Source organism: Diabrotica undecimpunctata, chromosome 10, assembly GCF_040954645.1.
Source record: "Diabrotica undecimpunctata isolate CICGRU chromosome 10, icDiaUnde3, whole genome shotgun sequence".
Taxonomy (NCBI): Eukaryota; Metazoa; Arthropoda; class Insecta; order Coleoptera; family Chrysomelidae; genus Diabrotica; species Diabrotica undecimpunctata.
The window spans coordinates 51824915-51845404 of record NC_092812.1 but is presented as its reverse complement, the minus strand read 5'-3'; the positions used below and the strand labels follow the sequence as shown (position 1 = coordinate 51845404).

At 29.3% G+C, this 20490-nt stretch overlaps 1 protein-coding gene across 2 annotated transcripts; it reads right to left on the bottom strand.

The window, feature by feature from the left end:
* Nucleotides 1-7304: 7304 nt before the first annotated feature.
* LOC140452104 (ADP-ribosylation factor 6) lies at nt 7305-19623 on the bottom strand. 2 transcript variants are annotated; one of them, XM_072546172.1, is made up of 3 exons: nt 19356-19623; nt 17490-18053; nt 7305-11640 (listed from the first exon to the last, which is right to left on the bottom strand). In XM_072546172.1, the coding sequence occupies exon 2, from the start codon at nt 18022-18024 to the stop codon at nt 17497-17499; it is 528 nt and encodes a 175-aa protein (XP_072402273.1). In that variant the 5' UTR covers nt 18025-18053; nt 19356-19623; the 3' UTR covers nt 7305-11640; nt 17490-17496. The 2 variants fall into 2 exon arrangements, with proteins under 2 accessions (XP_072402273.1, XP_072402272.1); XM_072546171.1 differs by having other exon boundaries at nt 7305-18053.
* Nucleotides 19624-20490: the final 867 nt, after the last annotated feature.

Below are 20490 nucleotides of genomic sequence, written 5' to 3'. Positions count from 1 at the left end.
ATAAAATTTTTATGATCAATGTAATCACTACATTCTTTATGCATCCATCTATGGCAAACTCTGCAACTGTACCAAATTTCTGATTATATTCACCACAAAACATACACTCTTCTATGTCGCTGTTGGGATCATCCGAACTATGCTCGTTGAAAATTTCCATTTCTTCGTTGGATGAAACGCTTGAAGAACTATCATCAAACTTTACTTTCCTTGTAACACCACGTTTTGCTTTTTTACTGACGTTTTTCACAGTTAATGAAAGTTTTTGATTTTCTTTCTTCTGTAATTTTCTATTTTCTTTTTGCCCCAGTTCTATTTTTTCTGGAGTTACCGTCAAAATCTTTGAAATACCTAATTTTCTACCCCTCTTTTTTATTTATTTTCAGTTACTACGCACAACGGTGTCATTTCAATAGATATATCTCCTTGTATCTTATTTAGATTTGTAAGATCCGATTTTGATGATGAAGGAGTGATATCTGCCTGAGCTTCGTTGGCTTCTGATGTAGTTGGAATAACATCCGGTTCATTTATTTCCAAGACTACATCTTTTGAAGGCACTCGATTTGTTTCTGGGGTATAAGGAGTAATATCAGCTTCAGGAAGTTGTAGTTCGACAGCGGGAATATTAGAAAGGGTGCAAGGCAAAAAATCTTCATTCGTGAAAATATTTGTTGTATATGAAACAATACCACTTATTTGCTTTGTCCATGGTTGCTACATGAACGAATGTGCGATTGAAAATTTCAGACACATCAAATGGCGTTATTTTCTGGTGAACATTTCGTCTTATATAGAGTGAACATCCATTTATAGGCAGATTTTAGCGGTCCAAAAAATGTCACATGTAGTGGCTGTATTTTATTATTTTTGGCCGTATTTGTTCAAATTAACAAAAAAAACGTTTATTGACAAACTTTATTACCTACCAGTCATTAACAAATGAAATATTTTAAACTAAAAAAAATAAACATTAAGCAGTGTTTTACAAGATACTCATACGTCAGTACTTTCCACTTCACTGGTTGGCCAACCAATTATTTCCTTATAAAATTCTTGATAATTTTCAGGAAGATACCTAGTTATCTTTTAAAAATCATTGATTTTTTAATGTTAATTGGAATTTTGTTCATAGGATATGCTCTTTCCTTTGGAAGTTAAACATTTTCGGTGTTCTGACTTTTTAGAACAAGGGAACTGGTTAGTGCTCCGTAGATAAACTTCAATGATTCAACAAGTCCTTTTTTGCATAATTGTAGCGGAAATCCATAAAACTGGAAACTGGTAATGACTCCTTTTGTGAACGTTGAATAGATGTAGTGGGAGTTTCAAAAGAAAAGCATATTTTTTTGTAATATTTGGACCACTAATTTTTAAAATCCAAAATGTCATTAGTTCTGACTATTTTTACAGTAAATTTTTGCCTCTTTAAAGAACTACAGATTGGTTCACAAACTTCCATTGGTGTATACAACCTATCCATGCGATTGAGTTTGCGTTTTACCAAGCCAATTTCCCGATTGCGTGGCAAGAAAGAGTGGCCACGAACTGGAAATTTGTGGACAATTTTTTCAAACATTCCTGTGTCAGTAAGCGCAAGGCAAAAATAGGATGATAACATTGTTTTTATTTTGGCCACCACAGCCGTCACTTTAAAGATGAAGTTCTTTTACTATGGTAGGTATATTTTGTTTCAAATAGTTTAAAATAAAGGAACAAGTTTCATTTGGACTTTTTTTAGCCACGCCTTAGTGGTAAAGAAAAAACTAACAGCTGACGTAAATAAAAAATATCTTGAACTGGAATCGACGATAATGAAATGTTTTGCAAATAATCAAAGCAAAATCCAAAAACGCTGTCATTTTCATTGCACAGTTTTTCCGTTTTTGAATGCTACGATAAAATTTTTTAGAGCGTCTTTTATGCACCGTAAGTTCAGCTAAGGCAGCTCTTTTAGCCGTTTCATTCAAAGAAGTTGAGCATTTAATATTAAGTTCTTCACATTGGAAGCATGAATCGACTTGCGGTCGCCCAAATTTATACTCAAAATGCTCTTTAAAAATAATACATGTTGAATATTTGGCATTAACTTCAGCATGTTTCTCTTTAAATAAGAAATAAATAATTTTTAAATCAAGCTTTGTATCTAGGTATTGATATTCTTTGGATAAATAATGACTTTGTTTAACAGTAAATGAAGAAATGTGCTCACGTACAATATGCACAATGTCACCAGGAACAGTTTTTCTATTATTCTGTAGACCCCTCAAATGTTTAAGAGATTTTCTGAGATGCAAAAGAACTTGTAAGCGTTGAACTGCTTTATAACTTTTGCCGTGTAAACTTAAAAATGCATGTTCAGTAACTTTGTGTCGCTCTGTGTTAACCAACACCAAATAGTAAAAGGATGAAGTTCTTTGTGATGCTTCTTCTTTAAGAGGCCGTCTCTTCTTAATAACTTTCGACTCTATTAAACCTTGCAGATAAATATCTTGTTCGTTTTTGGTCAAAAAAGAATATAATTTTTTCATTATCTTAATTTTGTCTGCTGTGCTTTTCTTCTCAAAACATTTTGACTTGCAATTTCAATAAAATAATTGTTCAATAAACTACAAAAATGATAAAAACATTTGAAACTTAGGTGCAAGCTTTTTCAATGGCCTTTCCTGGAACCACGTGTCCTTGGTAATTGGTAGCCCCACAACCGATTTTTCTTAATTTTAAAAGTTTTATACTCATCTGGGTTTTTATTTCCCTTCTTTCTGTTTTTGTAATGTCATCAGTATCATTCATATTAAATCACATAGTATTTGACAGAACCTGCTTGCAATTTATCACCAAACAAAATAGCTTTGTTCATGACACTACTAACGCCAGTCAAAGATCAGCGGCAAATTTATGAAACGATATAAGTCAATGACTTACACCGTACAATAGTACGGAAGACATATTCTTTTATGACTAAATGTTAGATATAAGTATCAAAATCAAATTTTCGTCATAATCTCAATTTACATAGTAGTGACTTATATCCTTTCATAAATAAGCGATTCAAATAAAGTCAACATAAGCGAGATCTTTCAAATTTTTCTTATATTCAGTCAAGTTTAATTTTCAAATTAAATTTTTTTCCCACTGAAAAATAGTGCCCTCTGGTGGGCTTCAATTCTCTGTTAATTACGTTATTTAATATAACTCTGTGGGTTCTATTATTTTAATATAATTGTTTTAATAGATGATTTATATACTAGTAATATAATATAATACTAGTAAACTGGGAACAAAGAACTATCTATACATCACCTGGAAAAATTAGACGTAAAAAAGGAAATATAATCGCATATTCTACAAGACCTAGAAAAAATCCTAGAAAGAGATGGATTTATTAAAACAACATTTATTTTGTAGATTTTTATTAATATTGCCTCGCATAATTCAATTAAAAAAATGTGTATCACAAAAATTTTATAAATAACATGCTGGAACGAACATACCTTCTCCCTGAATAGAAGATAAATGAATATAACAATTTGGCAATAAGAATTAATTTAGATTTTTTAAATTTTCATATCTAAGCTAAATAATTTACATAATTTAATAATTGTTTAACTAAAAAGTATATCAGTTAGTTACATATACATAAAATATTTCGAAGGCCAGTCAAAGTTACATTTATTTTATTTTCATAATAAAAATAATTTAAATTTACTGAAAGTTTAAAAAAGAAATCAAATAAATATTTTACTATCTGAATTATAATTCAGCAAAATAATCACAGGTTTCTTAAAAAACATAATATTACATGAAAAAGGATTACCAAAGAGACTAGAACACCAAATATTACAACATCAAACTGAATTGAAAAAAAAAATGCTATTTATCCAACAAGAATGCCCAAGTATCAGATTTTTCGATATTTTTTGTATTTATGTCGGGAAACACTATGATATAGGCTATTTGTATTTATGTCGGGAAAAACTACGCACTATAATTGCTTATTATTTAATATCAAGAATATAACATATTTTTTTTCTTTAAAAATTATGTATACCTACTTATATTAAAAAATTGACCCAATAGACAAACAAAAATACATACACACAAACCACATACATTCAATATTTACTGACGAACTCACTCAACTTTAGAAAGCCTTCAATTCTTGAAAAATTTAATAAGCCGTTGATACTCAAAACAGGCTTTGGTCCATTTTTCCTTTAATATTAAATGTTTGTCACGATTATATTTATGTTTGTCTAATCAGCCACTAACATCTATTTTTGGACATAATCCTCCCCTTTAATCTTAAATGCCCCTCTACCCTAACCAAATTACCTCAATTTTTTTTAATTGAAGATTATCCCACGTCTGTTTGTAGTCTTTCTTTGTGCTTGTGATCTCATCTGTTTTTGATGTATCAGCAGTTTGCTACTCTAGTTGGCACATCTCTCTTCGTTTGTCTTTACCTCGATCCATTTTATCTTTTGTAAAAGTCCCTGTTTAAGACCAAATGTTAGTAAAGCAGAATAGACTCTTGGAAAACACTTGTAGGACACCAGGAACATTTTCTACTTTTTAATTTTAGATTTGAGAGTTTTGTAAACCTCGTCGGACCTATTTCTTTATTCTCCCGTTTATTTTTGTAATTTGAGACCCAAGTACCCAGACTGTTCTTTATTATTTTATCTATCAGACTGAAAGTCAAACAGGAAAATCTAAATTAACACATGCTGCACTCTTTTCTCTATCTTCCATTAGAAGATAAAACTTTTCACTAAAGATATTAGTTTTGTCACTATATGCCATACAACTCTCATACCACCTTTATTTTAATAGCTGTTATTATATCTCTTCAGCTCAGTAGAACTGATCTATCAGCATATAGCTCACAAGATCCGCTTAAAAGCCGAAAAGAATAAAATTTATATAATTCAGGATAACAATATATGCCTACCAAAAATATATATAATGCGCTGGAAATGTTGATTATCAACTACAAAAGGCACAAATTACTTAATTATTTATATTCTAAAATAATTATCTACTTAGTAGAATTATATTTGGTTCTAAATTAGTTTTAAAGTAATGGTACCTGGACTGGCCTACTTAGTTTGCAAATATACTATACAGAAATGATAAGGAACCTAAAATCTTAAAATATATTAAGCATTGTAGCATAAGAAATTATAGATATTAATTCCTTTTTATTTTTCTAATTATTTCTACCAAGCCTGTGCTTAATCCGCTCACTTTGCTCTATTACGAATGTCATCAAAAATATCAATTTACTATTTAACAAAACACTAAAAATCAGATGTTTCCTAAAAAAATATCTTGAAAGAGTAATAATTTCATTGAAAACTGCTAAATTCCCCAAATCATATCACAGATCTAAATTTTAACTGAACACTTCTTTATAGATACATTTGTCAATATAGTTATCCATAACTAAATCGTAAAATAGAAAGAGAGCCTATTATATTAAATTACACATGTGATAAAAACAAAAATATACATATATTCAAGAATCATGATCAAGCTTTACTGTCTATGGTGAAGTTACCGTAGCAGCTATAGGAAATAAATAAAAATGAAAATATAATAGAAGAAATTTTAGGATCTATACTTTTGTATAAAGTGCGTATATAATATTCTCAATTTCCCACATAAAGACGACACTACACCACCACTATTAGTGCTAGTGCTTGTGATGTGTACGAAAGTCAGCAGACTGAGCAAAACGAAACAACACCAAATCTTGAAAATGGCACCAAAAAGGGAGCCGAAAGCTTGACACAGTCTAAACCAACTTGGTTCAACACAGGGACTGCAGAAGTTTAATATGTTTATAATATAAAATATATATGTATATATATATATATATATATATATATATATATATATATATATATATATTTGGATAGGTAAAAATATTGAATATACTTAGAATAATATAGGTAATGGTAATGACTTGCATTTTTTTAAGAATCATCTTTCTAATTAGGTTAAAGGCAGCGACCTCTCAATATAATTCAGTGTTTCTAAAGCTGCATTTGACTAATACGAAATATACTAAGAAACAAACAAAAATTGAAAAAGCAGTGTGTAATACTTAAACTCATGGAACTCTGTAAATCATCCTTATTTTTCAATACAGGGAAGATCAAAAAATATATGTACAAACTTACAGTGAATTTTATATACATACTATATGAAGAATTTTATTAACTAATGAACCTATTTTTATATCAAAAATTTAGATAGGGGAAGGAAATATTTTACCTACGCGACTTGCTTTAAGCTAACTAGGCAATTCTTAATTTATTTTACAATCAATCGAGCAACGAGAGCATCTGAAGTTTTTACAGAATAAGTTTGAATTTGATCCTTTTTAGGTACTACGTATAGGAGTGTAAACACTGGAGCAATAATAAATTTCTATAGCTAATGACTAAGGGGTAATATACTCAATGAAATAAAAAAGGATTGGTCGTGTTACAAAATTTTTCGTTTTTTTTTAGATGTAATTAAGCAGATCCCCTCCCTGAAAGCAAAAACATAGCATACTTTTGACTACGCATTAATCATTTGGTTATGATAGTGCATTTCACTGTTTTAGTTCATTTCAGTATGTAAACTTGAATTTTAAACATGTACAAGAAAATGTATTTCAAAAAAAATACTTATCTTGTTAGTGGGATGTTATAAACTATTGATGGTCTCAAAAATTTTGATTTTAAACTTCGTACACGAATAGTTTTTGATTATAAAATTTCTCGAGGTTGCCGAATAGTATCACCTTCCGCTAAAAGTTCAAATTAAGTTTGAAATTAATAATAAGGCGTAAGAAAGGAAGTACCTAGTGTTTAACATTAAAAAAGGTTCATTTACAAATAGGGTGAAGCTAATAAGTTTGTTTGAGAGGTCCCAGCGTTTGGAATTTTATATTTATAGCCCAGAATATATGGTAGCAACAAAAAACAATCCGCTGAATAAAATTCTGGTAAATAAAAATGGTTCCCACAATATTATCTTGGGCTAATATATCAGAAACTACAACTATGTGCTGCTTTCAAAACATTTACTAAACTTATATTAATATGAGTTATCGCTGTCCTTGACAAAATCAGAATCAGAGCTAGAGTATTTGTCTCTTTCAGCACCTTTACTCCACAATAAGCTTTTAAAAATTATCTTAGAAAAAAATATTGACATCATTTGAGCTTTAAGGGATCTCGTAACTAAGGCGTTAGATTCTAGCTCTGTTTCCAATAACAATACATTAGGCAAAATCAAAGACAGTGTTAGACGTTCCTGGAGAATATATTAATAATATTATACACCGATACAAGGTGTTTCAATATTGACGCCCATGATTTTGATATTGGTCAAGGGTATTACAAATCAAAAATTAAGAATGGAAAGTTTTCCATTTTTAACAATTTTTTGCATCCAAAATATTTAAGGAATGATTTAGATGCAATACAATAATATTTTGGGTATGACTACAGCTTTAATTAAGTAGAATATGAAAAAATTCTGTTTTTAATGAAAATTTATGACAGATTTTAATCGAATTATACTTTCAAAATTAAAAAAATTTATTTAAGTCTGTTAAAACTGTTGACTACAAGCAAAAACAAGATTTACTACGTACTTAACCCATATAAATTTATTTTAACTTAAATATCACCGCATACTTATGTAGTAAGCAGAATAGGAGAGTTTGAAGCTCTTAACTGTGGAATTGTACCATCCTTCTTCGACATTTTACCAAAAATATGGGTATCAATGTTTATAAACCATGCGTAAAATGAATAATGGAACAGTTTGTATTTCATTTACATTATACTGTCGGAACAAAAAGTATCCACAATAAAACAAGATATTCATTTATTTTGGATCATTAAAGGCACTATTACAATTGCCGAATATTATAATTATTTAAAATATACTTTGAAAATATTCTAAACTCAGGGCTTATAAATATTTTTGTTTATTGTTTTAACAGAATTATAGTTCCCAGTGAAGACCCTCATCATATAAAACTAGTATTTCACACTATGTGTCACGACTTCGGCTGATTTTAAGATTGTCATCTAAGCCTTTTCCTAACCTTATATCCCGATCTACACATTCCCCCTACCTTCTTCTCGACCTTGCTACAATCCCTAATTTGTTGGGGTATCGGATTTTCGTCCATTCGCATTCCAAGTGCACACCATCGATATTTGAACGATCTCTTTCAAAGATCAGCGCGTTGGTTTATTGTTTGTATGAACTATCCTATGTACGTCATTTTAACTGATTTAGTCGATGTCGTCTATGAAATGTTTTAACAAGTAGTTGATACTAGTGTGACCAATTAGAATATATTTTTGCCCATCTTTTATGAGCCAATATTGACAATTTAATCAACAGACTAAATCAATTGTTACAGAAAGATGAAATACATTCTGAAACTCTTTACGTCAAAAGTACGAAATGGACGAATATTGGATCATAATAATCTTAATATCATAAATGGTTCTTAAAACTGTTATTAATAGATTTTGGAATGCTAATATTGTTGAGAATAATAGGATACAGTAACACTTTTGAATAAATATCACAGGAAACACCATACAGTACTGATGTACATACATATTAATTTATCCCTTAATAAGACAATGGGAAAGTAATTCCCATTTTAATTTGCCGCCAAATTTCGACTGTGTCAATATACAGAATGTTGAATTTCGTGATATTAAGTATTCGTTTCATGGATAAACGCTTCTTGCCGCTAAACGTTCTTTTTACTACAATTTCGTAAATTATTTGGTAAATCCGATCCAAAAATTCTGGTTATTACAAAGTATTTTTGACATATTTATTTTTTGACAAAACTAAATTAATTTGTTAAACAAATTTCTAAAAGGATACTGTTTGTTGTCTTTGAAATTGGTGGGAAAAATATTTTCCTTGTCTAAATCCAACAACTGTTTTATTTTAGCATTATGCCTTCAAAAATGGGATTATGAGAAAGTGAAATCCTTGCTGCCTTAGAAGATTGGTCTGATGTTGATTCCGTCTCAGGTAGTGATGATGACATTTTGATACCATCATTGATAGCAGAATTGAACATTTTTTTGGTGAAACTGTTCCTTCTACATCCTATGAAGTAAATTCCACAACTTAAAGAACAGCTGAGAATGACCCACAAGAGATTTAAAGTGTCTTGATAGAACCGACTCCAGTGGTTACCCCAACTAATCTTACTGTTGAGCAAGGATTTCAAATATTTAATAGACAATGGTCAACTGTTCAACTCACCCACAAAAGCCAACCAATATTTTATTTTGAGAACTTCCTTCCTTCTGACCTAGTAGAACAAATTGTTACTAATAAAAACGAATTTATATAATGTAGAAAAAGACAGCAAAATCTACAAAAACACTAGCCAAGAAGAAATAATTGGTACTGCTCTAGGTGTTTTTATTTTAATGGGGCTACACTCTTTCCCAGACTGAGATTTATATTGGTCAAGTGATCCATTTTATAATCATATCTCCAAAGTTTTTAAAATAACCAGATTCAAAATATTTAATATAAAATATCCATCTAAATGACAATTCAGCAACTGCAAAGAGAGGTTCACCTAACTTTGACATATTGTATAAGATAAGACCATTTAGAGTTGGACTAAATGAAAATGTTTAAACAACAAGCCAGAATTGGAAGTAGATTTTCTATTGATGAATGTATGATGAAATTTAAAGGATGTAGTTGTATCAAACAGTATACGCCCAAGAAGCCAATTAAGCGTCAGTATAAATTTAGGACAATCAAACAACCTAAGTATCCTGAAGAATAATACAAGGATGGGCAGCATACTTAGGAACGTTTTTAAGAGTGACATCCCAACTAATATGAAGAAAAAAGTTTTCGACCAATGCGTGCTACCGGTGATGACCTATGGTGCAGAAACATCGTTCACAAAGAAAAACGCACAAAAACTAAGAGTAGCGCAGAGAAGAATGGAGCGATCAATGATAGGGGCCACTCTGCCAGACAGGATTAGTAACGAAGATCTACGAGCTAAGACCAAAGTCATAGACGTCATTGAAAGAAGCTGTAACTTAAAATGGAAATGGGCTGGACACGTTGCCAGAATGAAGAACGGAAGATGGACTCGCAAACTAGTTGAATGGAGACCAACAGCCGATAAACGTAGCAGACGAAGACCACCAACACGATGGCAAGACGACTTACGAAAGACGAAAAAACTGGATACAGCAAGCACAAGATAGAACACTTTGGAGACAAACAGGGGAGGCCTATGTCCAGCAGTGGATTGAGAGAGGCTGATGATGATGATAAATTTGAAAAAGTGTGATGCTATCACTGGGTATCTGTGCTAGTTTATTATCTTGACTGAAAAAACTGAAGGCTGTGAAAATGTAATTTATTTGTGCCAAGATATACACAAATCTTTTATTGTTTTTGATAACTTTTACAAGTTGCAAACTATTGCAAGATTTATAAGTTAAACAGCTGTATGCTGTATGTACAGTTAGACCTAATCATAAAGGTTTATCTGATTTCAAGAAGAAAAGACAAGCAAGAAATAAAAAACGTTATAAAAGTAAAATAAAGAAGATATTGGTTGGATATCAAAAATGTCATGGTTATTACAACTCATAATCAACCTCATGAAGTAATCATGATAAAACATACACAAACAATCAGTATAAAGAAAGATATAATGTGCCCAAAAGGTATTGCAGATTATATGCTAAGCATGGGAGGTGTCAATCACTTTGACCACTTTCAGGCATGGCATCCCATAACTAGGATGTCTAGATAATCGTGAATGAGATTGTTCTTTTTTTTAGATGTAAGTGTTGTTAATACATATTACTTCCAAGGATTTTAGGCTTCATCTTGGAAGAGCTCTCATAGGCGATTTTACAGTAAAGAAATCTCTACCTGTGACATTTAATTAAAAAAGTTAAATAAAAATTAATTAAAACGGAAGAAAAACGAACTAACATCATATATAGTTATTGTCAAGTAGCTTTATGTCCAAAAAAATGTTTTAAATCATTTCACACTGCTGTAGTGGAGACATACATTAGTTAAGTATTGAGTATTAAGTATTTTTGTGTTTTTTCATGAAATAAATTTTGTTCCACAAATTGTACAAGAGTAATAATTTCCCACCTACAAACATTCTTTAAGGAATAACGGGAAAATAATTTCCATTGATTTTTTTATTAATCTTTCTAATTATTTTTATATCAACAATAATGTTTTATTTACTTTAAATTTAAATATCAAAAGTATAAAAACAAACAAATTACTTCTTATATATCATGTCTTATTAACGGTTAAAAGATGTTTGACATACCAACAAGGACACCTACTGCCTCCGGTCTGGTACTGCTAGTCTCACTAGCACCAAATAGCAAATTTTTGATTAAATAAAAACATAATATAAAGTCTCAAAATTTTATGTGGATATTTTTTGTTATCGAAAACAGAAATTAAACAATTGCAAGTGGTCTTTTCTCACAAATAGCACTTGAATTAACGGGCGAGAAAAATCTTATATCTATTCAGTCTTTACTTACATAAAGGTATTATTATTTGGCAATGTCACTGAAATAAAAAGAAAAATAAAATCTATAAATTTAGCAAACATTAAAACATTTGCAACTTTACGTATGTATCTAAGGATAAACTAATAAAATCATCAAATTTCCATATTTAGCCTAATGTAAAACAATGTTTAAGCACATATCAAAGTTATAAGTTAGCGTAAGAACTTTCAAATAAGTTTCTAAAATTAACCTTTGTTCATTATTCATTCAATTTTTTTTGTATATTATGAACCTAATCACACTTTATTTTCCATTTAGACAACATGTCGTTTATAAGAATATTAAAAAAGTTTAGAGACACTTATTTTAATTTTAATCGGAAAATTTTCTCGTTACAATTACACACAGCATTAGACTTTTGTTGAAAATCCATGGCTAATACAAAAATGAATGTGTTTTTTACAAAAATATTTTCTAAAAAGAAATTTCTTTACCGGGTGGAAGGAGATTTGGACATTTTGGAAATGAATATTTCAGTAAAAATCAATAACCATCGAAATATTCTAAATATAGCCACCTTGATACATACGTAAACTATGTTAGTGAAAAATATTGAAGGTATAATATATTCTTAGTGATTTTGCATAGCAATATATATAGAAAAGGAAAAATATATCTCTTACTTTTGTACCAAAAATATCAAGTAACGAGAATTACCCTGTTGAATATTTTTATTATTTTCAGATAGTTTCTGTTAATCTAAGAAAGTGCATATAATAATAAATAAAGTGAAATCTGAGAATAACAAAATACAAAGACTTCCCATTTTTGGATATTATACTTAACACCTTTATTTGACCTCTAACTAGCAGTGAATTTCATACTTTAGGGTTTTAGCATTTTTTAAATTACCGATTATAATTTCAAAATCTACTGTTAAGCATAATCGAATTAACACTATAAACAATAGACACAAAAAATTACGAGGCGAGTTATAGACAAAAAGAAATTAATAAAAAATTAAAACACTTCACATATCCAAAAACAGTAAAAGGTGACTTCATCTAAGAAATTAGAATACATGAAACAACAGCCTACTAAAAGAAAGGTGTTAAATGAAATCCTAACTATATAGGTAAAAATTAGTAAAAGCATTTAAACAAATTACAAAAGAATGTTGTTACTCTTTGTCACACAGCGTAAGTTATTAATAAACCATTTTGTAAATATAGGCAATAGATGGAATTATACAAAAAAACATATGAATCGACAATATAAAAAGAAAATGAATTAAATTTAGTCATAATAATTAAAAAAAAAAAAAAGAATATCCAATAAACAAATAGTTTTGAATTTATACAGAAACGACAGTACCAAGCCCCTTAATTTTTAATTATCAGTATTAGGCAATGAAGAGAAATATGTATGCATCTCAAATCCCAGAATACATATCATTTAGAAGTGCAAATTATACAGATAAACAATATTTGGTTAAATAGATCTACTGTTGAAGATAGTAATTTGGAAGGTTTTTATTAAATCACTATTGTTATTAGCATTTGAGATTCAAATTAAAAAGGACAGAAGAAAACAACTGAAGAACAGAGTGTACAATGAAAAATGAAAAGTAGTACCAAGGACAAAGTAGAAATCGATACTACATAAAATGAGAGATCTAAAAAATTGGAAGCTCAAAGAAGTGGAAAAGACAGGTCCATCATTACTATGTGACACACCTAAAAGTGTAAAAAATTTTGTATATATTGTTTTTTGTATTACACAATTATTTTGTTAGAAAACCTTGACTGCATTTTAAAACCTCGCCCAATAATGGAATTTCTGAAGTCAACAGGATTATTCCCCAAAAAAAATTATACTTAAGATTTTTCAACTGCAGCAACAACATTTCACATTATAAAACAATACAATAATACTAATAAACTATTTACAAAATACATCTGAGGTAATTTCAAGAATACGGGTCTAATGCCAAGGTCACAACCATTCATGATTAAAGAGCTTAAAAAACACTGCCACACTTTATACACAATGAGTTCAATTTGGACTCTGGACTGGCAGTTGAATGGCTAAATTCACATTGGATTTCTTAAAAACACCATTTTGAAATTTACCCCATGTAGGAGCATTATTTCTATATATGCTAAACATATGTAACAATATAAACATTAACAAAGTATTGGAACATTTTATACTCCACATAATTTACAGGATAAGTTTAATATTGAAATCTTAATAATTTTAATAATCATGACAATGGAATACATATCCTCAGTTAAAAAGAACCTCTGGAAACTGGTGGTAAGATGCAAGTGTTTGTACTTATACTTTACAACATAAATCAGTTTCTATATTACTTAGACTTTGGTCATGTGGTGCAATTATTTACACTCTCATATCCAATAATATAAGTGCAACAGCCGGATGTACATATGGCTCATAGTACATCTCATATTTTTCTTAGAAATGGATAATCTTAGAAATTAATAATAAATTCATGTAACTAATATATATATATATATATATATATATATATATATATATATATATATATATATATATATATTAAGTCCTTATTAAGACTAGCATGACTGTGAGTTAAGTCATATTGTAATATATCACCTGTCTAATTATGTAATTTCTTCATTTTTACAGCTACTAATTTGTCATCTTACAATATTGTATCTTAGAACTTATCTTTATTATAAAATAAGTACATACTTATAGACCCTAGGCATGCTACTTTTGGCATATATGTATGCTAGCTTCTATTAGTATTACTGTACAAATTAATAGTCAGTCTGATATAAGTCTAAATTTGATGTTTTCCTGTTTTTGAGCTGTGAATGGTACTTTTATGTTTTATCATACTTTTTAACTACTCAACAGGAAGAAAGACCACTGTATCACAAGGATAAATGATTTTTGTTTAGTTACTTAATTATTTAAATAACATACTGAAATAGATGCACACAACCTCATTGTACCTTATACCTTGATACCCAGCTCTATTTTCATATTTAATTCACTTTAATAGTAAATACTTAGCAAATTGTATTGAAGAACATTGTCAAATTATAAAGCAGTACAGTAAACTTCCTTTAATCAGGCATCCTGCTTCTTTTCATTTTTTGAACCTGCTAGTAGGTTGATGACACATTCTCTTATTTCATACAGAAATTTAATCTAACAATTCTACATACAAAAGTCAGCAGTGTTTGTAATTGTGTAAAAATTGCAATTCCAGTTGATGAAAAAAGAATTTCAATTATTGAAAGTAACAACCCTTTCACAAATTCATTCATGTAAAATGAATTACTAATTACCTACAACAAAAACTGGACCATGGCTTCCACCTCTGCTTGAAAACAGTAGCCACAGCTGATCATAAACTGCAGTGTAATGGTTGTAAGCCGCCTGTACACATGGCCTACACCGATATTTCTACAGAGGACTGCATCTCTAGGCAGAAAATTCATGGATGCAACTCGTGCAATTCAAATGTCTCTAATATATCAGGAATAACAGATCTGCTAAGTTGTAAAATGGAAATTCATAAGAGAATTGATTCATTTCAATTTCATATCAATTGATAATATCACTAATGATGCTGTAGATCGCATAACCAAAAATATTCTAATCAGAAATGTACCAAAATCTTCTTCTGGTGATGCATAACACAGAAAAGATGATGACACCCATAAAATTAAATGGTCAGGAAAACCAAATCACCTTGTGTAAAGTCAGCAAACCTATCCAACGATTTCCACAAATGATAAAGATAGTAATGGCTTAGGAACACCACATTAATGGCATTCTCAAAAACCAGAAAAGCCAAAGGCTACAACAAAAATTTTAATAATTTATGCAGAGACGAGCCCTAATAACAATGTTTAAAATAACTCTCAAATGAACTACAACTCACAAAAATCACGGCGAGCATGACTAATGACAAATAAATTAATGGTATACCCAGAATGACAAAATTTCGTCCATATTTTTTCTACTAACAACTTCTTGAACCACACATTATTTGTATTGCTGAATACTGGCTAAACCATCAATTCTGGACACCTCTGTTAACATTAACGGATATATATCATAATATCAGATAAATAGACGCATACAAGGTATGCATCTATTTATCTGATATTACCACAACTTTTACAATTAACATTAACTTAAACCTCAAATAAATCAAAGAGCATACAACAAATTGATCATAAATGACATCTCTGGTAAAAATTTAAACATACCAGGCTTCTCAGTGATTTCCAAAACCACTGTAAATTTTCAAAGAACTAACAAACATCTCCAAAAACGTAATGACAAAATTTGGGGCACCTGTTCCTGAAAGTAGTAACAGTTAAAACTCTGCAGGCAGGAAGACATGCCCTTTAACATTAATTATTCCCAAATGTGCCAAATTAAAGGAATTTTACTTTATTTGTAAAGTAATTTTGTAAATGATATAATAAAAAAGTTGCACAGAAAATTAATATTTTAAATAATTTTCAAAACTGTATCAGATGGAAGATATTTTTCTTCTTTAAAACTTTATGTAGAGCAGTCTATGCCTCTGGAGCACAATCTTCTGTTAGTCACTGTATTTGAATTTGTACAATACAATAACCTTGAAATAGTGACCATGTGCTGGTATTGTATGGACTCAAGTAAAGTGGCTGACAAAAAATGCTTTCTTAATATAGCATAACAAGAAGTAGTCAGAAATAAAAGTAGAAAGAGATTTTTTTTAGGAAAACATTAATTACTTACAATGGAGAACACTTATGATTTTACAAACAGCAAAACATGGATTTAATTACAGTAAACTACAACAGAAAGTATAAAGAAGGCTGTATATTCTAAGTATATATTTTATTCAGGTACTCAGAAATGGAAGGCTAGCTTGGAAAAATTGATACTATCATGTGTTTCCTTGCACCAATATATATTAAAGAATATGTATATATATATATATATATATATATATATATATATATATTATAACACAGTAAGACTATTAAGATTTCAAATTTATGTACTTATGTGTAAATCTGTAATCAAAAAATTGAATAGACAATTTACAATGTGTAAATTTACTTTTTAACTTTCATTAAATTATAGTGTCAGTGTTACTTATACCATTAATTTTGGTTTTAAAAGATTGGCATGGTTATTACTGTGAGTTTGCATATTTTAGAATTATATAAATATTTTTTCATTATTATTTTAATGAAAAAAACTTTCAACCAAAATTCTGTACATCCAAAGTTATGAAACAAAATAATCAGGTATCAAATTTTACAGTCATTTATTAGGTTTTCCCAAACATGTTGTGACTGGTTTGTATTTTACAATATTTTAAAATTAAAAATCACATTATAGTGTAAAAGTTACATTTAATATTGCAATTTGAATCAAAACTTACATTTTTAATAAACCTCAAATATAACATGTTATATATGTTTTAAAAACAGATTATGTTTTAATAGTAACCAATAATTCATTTGTTATTGGTATGAATCCAAAATTTGGTATTATATTTTATATCATTTATATTTTTTCTATAAATTTTAATATTTTGTTATAAAATACAAGCAAACTGGATATAATTTTTAAATAAATTTACACTTGTAAAATTATCTTCCAATTATACAAAATATTAATGTACTTAAGTAATTATACTATCAAGTTTTTTGATAGGAGTCAAATAATAGATATGAAAATTTTCAAAAAAAATGTGTTTTTAGTTATCCATAGAGAACTTGACAATATTTGGAATGTTAAGACTATGATTACAAAGTAGCCTGCATCCTATAGAATCACCCCTTGAAGAAAATATTACAATAGTGCTGGTTGTAGTCATATACTAAAATGAATGTGTACCTGGATGCTATAATTTGTGGTTGCTAGTTAGCCATGTAAGTCCTTCATAAAGACCGTCTCCAGTTGTAGCACAAGCTGGTTGGACATACCAGTTCCTATCTCTAATCCTTGTGAGGCCAAGTTTCTCTTGGATTTCATGAGGCTTCATTGCCTCTGGCAGGTCTTGTTTGTTGGCAAAAATGAGTATTATTGCATCTCTCATCTCTCTGTCATTTATTATACGATGAAGTTCTTGTCTGGCTTCATCAATTCTATCTCTATCAGCACAGTCCACAACAAATATCAGACCCTGAGTTCCTGTATAATAATGTCGCCAAAGCGGTCTGATTTTATCTTGTCCCCCAACATCCCACACATTGAATTTAACATTTTTGTAGGTCACTGTTTCCACATTAAATCCCACTGTTGGTATTGTTGTTACTGACTGTCCTAATTTAAGTTTATATAATATTGTTGTTTTTCCAGCAGCATCTAAACCAAGCATTAATATTCTCATTTCTTTATTACCAAAGATTTTTGACAGTAACTTTCCCATTTTGTAACAAAAATGTGCACTTTCCTTACCTAAAAATAAGTTTTATAAGGTCAAAACTTTTACAATATTATAATTAAATTAGAAAATGTTTTAGACAAGACATCTTTTGTCATATATGCTGTTTAATATTTTGCTAGAACATGTAATAAGAAGCTAGAATTAACATAATGGATGTACAAGAAACACAAATACTTATGATGTATTTATTAACAGTTGAAATTAAGTCAAAAGCAAAAATTAGGATAAGAAAACTTATATGATAAAGGACGAGTTAAATGAATACTTATAAAAAAACTTGATGCATATATTGCATATAAGGAGCAAAACATATTTACAATCAGGACACAAATTTAATAACATTATGTAAAACATTAATTACAACTAAATTACACTACTTAATGAAACATTTAGATATATCCAAGAATTGTCTTGAAAAAAATATACTTTCAAACGTAATATTGAAATTATTTTTCTGCCCTTTTTTCGTCTAGATAGTTTGTGTCACACATAATATTGCTGACTTTATAAGTATTGAGTTTACTAAGTTTTTTTGTATTTAGGTATTTAGGACCAATATTTTTTATTAGAAATGATACTGATTCAATAATTTCATTGCCATTAGTTTTCCATTACCTATCATTTCTCAACAGTCATGTTCATGCATTTTATTTGTGGGTAGTTTATGTCTACATATTTTAAAAAATTAGTTTTTTCAGATATTATAACATAACAGTTTTCATTTCTATATTCAGTAAAATATAAGCCTATATTTATTTTAATATTAATATTTGACCTCTGCTGGCAGTTTTGTGTCTAAAACTATATTTTTTCTCTATTTTCATTATCAATTGATTTCCCTATATCTAAATTACTTGTTTCAGATCAACTTTAACAGAACTTTTGCAAAGTGTAATTAAGTTTTTAAAATACATACACCACATTAGTGTATTGAAGCACTATTCCGAGAGATTTTCATCCCATGTTTCCTGTAAATTATATTTTCCTTATTGAAAAACATCAAGTATACAAAAAGTGCACTCTCTCCTGTAATGATTTTATTATTTTGGTATTTTATTACTTGTCTAGCTATTGTCTTTGGGTTTTAATTCTTCAGGGTAATGTCCCTGTGTGTTGTCTTGTGCTTTCAGATTTTTTATGTAGATTCATTAAAATTATTAACAGAAAAAATTAGATTAAAGAGAAAATATTTAATCAAGCTATGGGCCTAATACGCTCGAATAACTACACTATTATTTTTATTTTAATTAGATGTGTATATCAGTAATGAGTGATTAATAATTAGATGGACAAATAAATCAGGAAATTCTCACTTGACTATCTTGACATCCACAGATATTTAGACATGTATCATGTTCCTATGGCGATCGTATAACGGAACTAGAATGACCCTTGGAATTTCCTTATGTAATATATTGCAATATATACTACTTAATCATTTAATCCACTAATAAACTTTTATATTTACAAAAACAATTCATTACACCACTTTTTTAACGAAATAATACACTCCATATTGGTTTTCTGCCGGACAGGACAGCCGATATTCTCTGACTGCGCAGAGATGTCACAATCGCATGTCATAGAACACCCAACTTTGTATCAAACACCACAGCATCACACGTGGGCTTAAATTAAGGCTAGGTTTGTACGAGAAATCAGTCATTGGTATATTAAAGGTGGATGGGTTCGCTTTTGTAACAATCACTGTATGATGTAGCTGAGATTTAATACAATATACGTAGACGTGAAATTAATATAGCTTAAAAGTATCATTATAGCAGGAAATATTTTGTTTATTTTATGAAAGACATGTTTTATATTGCAAAATCGCTTGACTGGGAAATCAGAACATTTCAAATATATTACAATAATCTGATATCATACATATTCAACCAATGTTTGGTATATGGCTATAATACATAAACAAGTTAAACTACTTCTAAAAACACTGCTACATGTAACATTAGTAATGTAACGAATCAATTTTATTTTGTCACTGCTCAATTGCAGACTATCCCGCCTCTACTCGATAGCAATTCGTTCAAAAAATAGTGATTATGCAATTATGTATTTTGCAAATTAGAAATTTTTCTATGTGTACAAAAAAAATTTATTCCATAACCTAATATAAATTAAGCTACATTTAATTCAAATTTATATCTCTTTACATTCCAGCCATTAAAACAACATAAACGAATTCGATTCAATTTCTTACAGTAGCAGTCATGCGCTGTTTATGTCAAAACACGCCCCATTTTTAAAATTCCGCGTGTAGGATATGATCTTTGAACATAATCCCTTTAAATATTACCTTGGCTTAAACATACATATTATGGCATTATACAATGCCGAATTCACTTTATTCATAGGCGCACCTATAAAGTTTTATTCAATTGTATTTGACTGCTAGAAAATTATTTTACCATGCTTTTAAGCTATTAAGAA

Excerpts from the sequence above, each read along its gene's own strand:
- LOC140452104 (XM_072546171.1), bottom strand. The coding sequence starts at position 18,024 with ATGGGAAAGTTACTGTCAAAAATCTTTGGTAATAAAGAAATGAGAATA.